Below are 6,461 nucleotides of genomic sequence, written 5' to 3' on the forward strand. Positions count from 1 at the left end.
ACGTTTAACCACGAGTTAAATTTAACTCGACAATTGGTATTGGTACAATTGGCCCAAGAAGTATTTCTCGATTACTTTTTCGAAGGAACGTATCAGCTTTTGTAAACAACGCATTTGGTCGTCGATTTGGCGTAACTGGTAGTTCGCCCACGCATGCTAGTACTACCATCAGATAGGGAAAAATTTCCCAACTTGTTAGCGGTGTCTATGTGGGGCGTGCTATTAGTTATGCCAAACTGACGATCAGTGTTCGGAAAATCATTCTCAAATCTCATTCATTTAGCCTCCCTGCGAGAAAAAACTCGCGTGCGAATGCGGCAAACAAAATTCACGCTTGAGATTCTCATGCATATTCACGCACTCACACTCACAACACCGAAAAATCATTCCAGCTCAAAACTTATAAAAACCACTCAAATATCAATTGATATCATGCCTTTGCATCTTGTGCGAGTATTGGCGAGGGTATTGACAACCCTAATAAAAATTGTATGGTTAATTTGCTTAACGACGTGTTCTGGGTATCATCCAAACCATTTGTGGAATAGTTCAATGATTTGGGTTATCGTTCGTTTATGGTTATTTTTTATTAGGGAACCGGTGAACACTCGTGTTTATTTCAGTTACCATGGAGACGTAATTTGTGATTAGCCCCGGTCCCTTTCAAATTGTATCATTATTTATGAACGGCCTTATATTTGAAATGACGTTTCACATTCATCTAGTGATGTCCGATTTTCATTCGAATAATCGTTTAATCGATTAACGAATCGAAAAGTAAACTATTTATAATCGGTTAGATCATGCCGATATAAGCATTAACATCTCCACAGGATCATCACCGATCGTTTCAAACATGTGCTGCACTCTCATTGGTGGAAAAATAGCAGCACAGCGAACAAAAAATAATCGATTAGTTGTTAATCGAGTAATTAAAAAATGGGACATCTCTGATTTTGGTGTGATTGTTTTGATAAAAATGAGCGCAAAATTTCATCTCTTCCGAGGGGGCAGCAAAACCACAAAATTACCTTGAATACGGGGGGTTCTCATTGGATGAAAGGGACCGTGAAAAAAGACACTAAAATAGAAAGTTTTTCTTCCGACAGTTTCATCTTAGTATTCATCTTTGGTTTTGATGTATGGGAACGTGCTATCAATTTGTTAGTTAATCTTGATTTAAAAATCGAGATGAAAGTCTATCCGCCTTGTTTATCAATAGACCATGCAGCTAATACGAAAAATTACAAGTCCTTTTGACAGTTGATAGTTGCTGGTTTCCAGCTAAGAGGAAGAGGTGAAAATTGGCTTCTTCCTCTTTTATTTCTATCTCTATCCCTGTCTTCATCTATCTCTATCTCTATCTTACGCACATGAAATCGGCCAACCAGGAGCTGGTTCACGTTTGACAGAAAAGTAGTTCATTTTCGCTCCCGTATAGGATGCTGCACGCTGACGTCACGAATGAACGCGATGAACGCGTGGTTTGTTTACGTTTGCTTGTTAGTCGATTCAAGTGAATTTGAGGTTTAAAAAAAGAATTAAAATATATGATATCCGACTATGTTCGTTTGAAACATATTCCTCTCCAAAATATCTAAAAAAAACATTTAATAATTTTTTTTTCTTAAGTCCATGTAAACAAACCCCTGCCAAATGTCAAAATAAGTGAGGTTAACCCGACGGTGCAGCTCCCTATAGATTCCATAGATAAACGGAGAAAAAGTATAATGTAGCCCAACGAACTGTAGTTAGTGTAGCCATCATCATGGTGTTGTTTGAGGGAGAAGTATTAATATTATGAGCACAAAACACTTTCCACACTCCACATTCCGATTTATTTCGCGGACAACGGAAGAAGGAAAGATAAAGCAAATCATTCCTCGAAACATTGTTGCAAAGATTTGCTTTGCACTTCATTTTGTACTTTTACGCACAAAACAAAACAAAACTGCACAACGAAGAGCTCTATGAAAGCATGAACTTTTTTCACGGATGCCACTAAGATCATTTATTTTTCATGGTTGCCAAAACAACTTTTAGTGCCTCCGCTTATCTATGGAATCTACAGTATCTATAGTTCCAATAATTCCTATACTGCCGATACTCGCATAATTGTCCCATCTTTGCTAATTTCCTATTCATATGGGACAGTTATGCTTTTATGGGCAGTATAAATAGGTAGGCACCAAAACCTTAAATCTATCATATTTTTTTCGGGTTTAAAATCCTAATCAATGAGCTCCATGCTTCCTTACAAGTAGGATCCACATGAACGGCTTTCTGGGCGAGTACCTTTCGCCGTCGCTCATCCACAGGACGAACGGCCTCGCTGGCCACCGCCAGCCAATTGGCAGCATCCCTGGCGCGGGTACTGCGTTGTTTGTCGTGCAAATCAAGCACTAGGGCACTCTCGGCAATGCTGCTCGCCACGATCAGATTCTGCTTCGGTGTTCGATGATTTTTCAGCAACGATACCGCCAATATCTGACGCAACTTGGGACGGTCTGGGAATTTGTGCACTTGCGAAATTAGATAGGCAAGAGATTGTGTCTTTTGCTTCTGCAAATTGGATGAATAATGTGATAGATGGTGTGGTTGTAAAGCAGCAGGAATTAGAACTTACATTGAAGAAGAAGAATTGAGACACTAGATAAACCACGTGATGACCGTGTTTGGGACTGTTTTCGTACTTGCGTAGCTCTTTGATTACTAGTTCTGTGAGGACCGTATCTTTGTGCAGAAGCCCAAGAGCGCAGGCAGAAAAGAGAGCTTCGATAGGAGGTTCCGGTAAAGTAATGCTAGAATATATATTCATAATTTAGTGAAATATGGTCAAATAATACTAGAAACTGTTATCTACCATTGAAAAAGAATTGTTTTGGCATCCGCCTCGCCCTGAAAAGCATACACCATAGCAGACATGGCTATCAAAACGTAGGCCTTCTCCAAATCGGTGGTAGCCAACCAATTCAAAGCGCTTTCATATTCGGCGTACGACTCCTGATACTGACCGGCTTTGAAGAATGCAAGCGCCTTTCCTATTGTAGCGTGATATGTGGCTTCTGCAACTTGCTGGTAGCACTCAACAGCTTCAACATATTTTTTCTGCTTTAATAGACAGTACCCTAAATCGCAGAGGATGTAGTCTTTTTGAACGCCATCAGCCTTATTTGCAGCTTTCTGGAATGCATCCGATGCGGTCCTCCAAAGACCAAGACGACTACTGATGTTACCTAAAAAGCGTAGTGCTTCGACAGATGCCTCATCGTGTTTATCAGCGCAATGCCACACAATCGAATCATGTGACACAGGCAGAGCGTGCATGTTTTCAATGGCAAATTGATAGTGTTTATTCTTTCGATAGTCATCCTCGCCCAGCACTGAGCAAACCCAATGTGGATACCCCAACGCTGATTCGGCATGGTAACCAAGTTGAGTGCAGTGTCTAAACAAATCCATTGCTTCGTCCGCCTGCCCAATTGTTTCAGCGATCAATGCTTGCCCAATCCAAGCGTTCATGTAAGTCGTATCCGTCTGTTGGGCTCTTCCGAAAGCTTTGTTCGCTAAACTGGTCGATCCTTGAAGTAAATACATTACTCCCAGATTGGACCACCCCACGGCGGCCGTTTTCTTATCTAAAGAGATAGCTTCAATGAAGCAGTGCTGGGCCAATGCTAAGTTATTGATCTCTTTTGAGGCACTTATGACGCCCAAAAGGTTCCAATTTTGCCAACGGTTAGGTTCCAGTTTGATGGATTGCTTTGCTGCTTCTGCAGCTGATTGCAGTAGTTTCTGATTGTCGTCCTGAGAAAATCCGAACCGCAAAGCTCGACGATATTGATTCGAAGCCAGCTCATACCACAGTAAACTGTTGTCTTGATTAAGTTTCAAAGCACGGCTGTAGCATCTGCTAGCCAGCACATATAGCTTCTCTCCCTCCAACAAAGCTTGTCTTCGATGGGAAACGCCCGCCAAGCTTCCTTCAATTAGTAGATGCGCTCTTGGCTGTGGGAACTCTGCAACAGTATCCAATACATTGCCCAGTATCTTCCATAAGCAGACAAAGTTGGGTTTGATTTTAATTGCCCTGGAATTATATAAATTCAATGTAGGGGTACCTATTAGGTAGATATGCAATACACAGGAAAATACCTAGTTAGAAAATCAACACAACTTTGGGCATGATCACGACTTTTTCCAACTAGCCTTTGCCCCAGATGGTAATAGCATAGTCCAGCATGAGCTTCTGCAATACCCTTGACAGCAGGGAAATATTTATCGTTACTTGCTAGTAACTCTTCAAATAATGGTATTGCATCTCGATGTTGTTTTAGAATCTTTAAATAATGTTTTATTTAGAAACGAACCCATTGATTTGACATTTTTACCTACATTCTTAATGTTAGCTAATTGAAGCTTTGGATACGGATTATCCGGTTTAAGCTCTGCGGTCTTCTCAAACACTTTCATAGCCGAAGTAAACGAACCACGGCCCATGTAGGCATCGGCCAGTCCTTCCCAACTGGTAATATTATCCACATCGTAACGAATCACAGTGCGGAAAGCCGCAATCGCTTCGTCGTACGACTGTTGCCCTAAATGGTGCAATCCAAGCTGAAGTTGTGCCCAAGCCGATCCACTCCCACCGACGAGACTAACCGTGTTCTGCAGCAACTTATGATTCGCCTCCCACTCGGAAAGCGTCCGATACAGCGAACTGAGTAGAATGATTGCTTCTTTGTGGCTTGGATTCAGAGAAACACACTTTTCCAAACATTTTCTTGCACGGGTGGTATCCGCATTGTGAACGTATAGTTTTCCTAGCCAGTAGAAACACTTAGCATTGTTAGGCTGCAGCTTGGTAGCCCTTAAAGCACTTACAAAGCTTTGCTCAACGTTTGAATTGCTGTAGTATATATTCGTCAGCTCCAGAAGGCACTCGCAGTCATCTTCATGTTTTTGCAGAATTTCTTGAGCTTCTGTCTTTCTACCTTCCATTATGAAACGTAAAGCATTCAAATAATCAAGTTTTGCTATCGACATATTAGCCGTTTTGAGTTTTTCAAATTGGTCATCGTGATTTTCCATGTGACCCAGTAGAAGCTTCAATTTAGTGTCATAGAATAACATTTCCGAACTGTTATTGCCCTTTAACACGTTGTCACTAATCGAGTGCGCTTCCTTCAACTTTTCCTGATCACCATCTTCGATCAATGTCACGAAAAAGTTTTCATTAACAATCTTCATCCGTCGATAGATATTTTCAGCAAGTCCATAGGCTTTCTGGCAGCAGTAGATTTCAGCCAACTCTTTCAGGCAAATGTCCCAATTCGGTTGAATGGTATCAACTTTTGACAGCATGGCTTCAGCCTGTTTTAGTTCCCCTTCACGATAATAACGTATTCCTCGGGCAACCAGTGCCAATGCCGATTCTGGGTTTAACTGGATTGCTGCATCAAAATATGTATAAAAAGGCCTATCAACGAGCGTTTTCATCCTCTCTTCTTCAATTAACTTTTCTGCGTACACCTTGCATATCCATTCCAGAGGGTAAATGTCACCCTGGAACCGGTTGTACATCATAGAAGCTTTCTGAACTAGTTTCTCGTACATTTTCAATCGATGCAACAGCTTAAGATAACGTTTGAATTTTTCGTTCAGGAACGGATCATTTTCATTTTTAGTCTCGTGCTCTAAAATGCGTTCTATCAATGTTTCATATTTTTCTTCTAATGATTGATTCTGCAGAAGAATCCTGGACAAACTAGTAAACGCCGATATTTTTCGTACCTCTTGATTGTTTTCTATCTCTCCTACAAATAGTTTCACTACTTCGTTCACCTGGACTCCCTTTCGTGCAACAGCCTCTAATTTCTGATGCAAATCTACATATTTTTCCCTGTAAATGATCAAATTATATTATATCGTAGTCAACTTCTATTAAATATTAAAAATAAACTTACGGGGTCAATTCGAGCAATCGTCCGCATACATCCGGAAGGTCGGCATCGTCGGCACAATTGGCGAGCCCTTGTAGTGCCACTGTTGGATCGTTGTTGCAGGCGAGGGCGCGCTTCAAAAAGTTGGCCGCTTTTTTGTTGTCCGCTTCCTGATGGGAAGCACCCATCAGCAGTAATGCCATGTAATTTTCGGCGTCTTCCTTCAGAATTTTCTAAAACAAAAAAAACAAATCGATGATTCACTCTATGGACTAAGAAAATGGTAGGTACGTATTCATTTAATGAATAATTATTATTGCGAGTACTCACATTGCACAACTTAATAGCATCCGAAAACTTTTTGTTCTTTACTGCTTCTCGTGCATCCTTCAACGCGGCCTTAATTTCTTTTGAAGACATTCTGCTCACAACACGAATTTAAAAAAAATAATAATAAATATCATTAGTTTGTTCTAAATACACAAAACATTCATCAAACCTCATCAAACCGGTCTGGTG

General features: G+C 40.7%; 1 protein-coding gene across 1 annotated transcript; it reads right to left on the reverse strand.

The window, feature by feature from the left end:
• Window positions 1-615: 615 nt before the first annotated feature.
• On the reverse strand, window positions 616-6,461 carry LOC135713411 (tetratricopeptide repeat protein 37). Its single transcript, XM_065236522.1, has 8 exons — window positions 6,442-6,461; window positions 6,273-6,363; window positions 5,967-6,175; window positions 4,396-5,902; window positions 4,156-4,340; window positions 2,864-4,090; window positions 2,627-2,801; window positions 616-2,562 (listed from the first exon to the last, which is right to left on the reverse strand). The coding sequence occupies exons 1-8, from the start codon at window positions 6,444-6,446 to the stop codon at window positions 2,206-2,208; spliced, it is 3,756 nt and encodes a 1,251-aa protein (XP_065092594.1). The 5' UTR covers window positions 6,447-6,461; the 3' UTR covers window positions 616-2,205.

The sequence above is a fragment of the Ochlerotatus camptorhynchus genome, unplaced genomic scaffold (assembly GCF_037179485.1).
Source record: "Ochlerotatus camptorhynchus isolate MF236.1 unplaced genomic scaffold, CSIRO-AGI_Acam_v1.1 ptg000554l, whole genome shotgun sequence".
Classification (NCBI taxonomy): Eukaryota; Metazoa; Arthropoda; class Insecta; order Diptera; family Culicidae; genus Ochlerotatus; species Ochlerotatus camptorhynchus.

Coding starts and splice junctions, on each gene's coding strand:
- LOC135713411 (XM_065236522.1), bottom strand. Junction 4,341..4,395: donor AATTAGCTAACATTAAGAAT/GTAGGTAAAAAT, acceptor CATTATTTAAAG/ATTCTAAAACAACATCGAGA. Junction 2,802..2,863: donor AAAACAATTCTTTTTCAATG/GTAGATAACAGT, acceptor TATATATTCTAG/CATTACTTTACCGGAACCTC.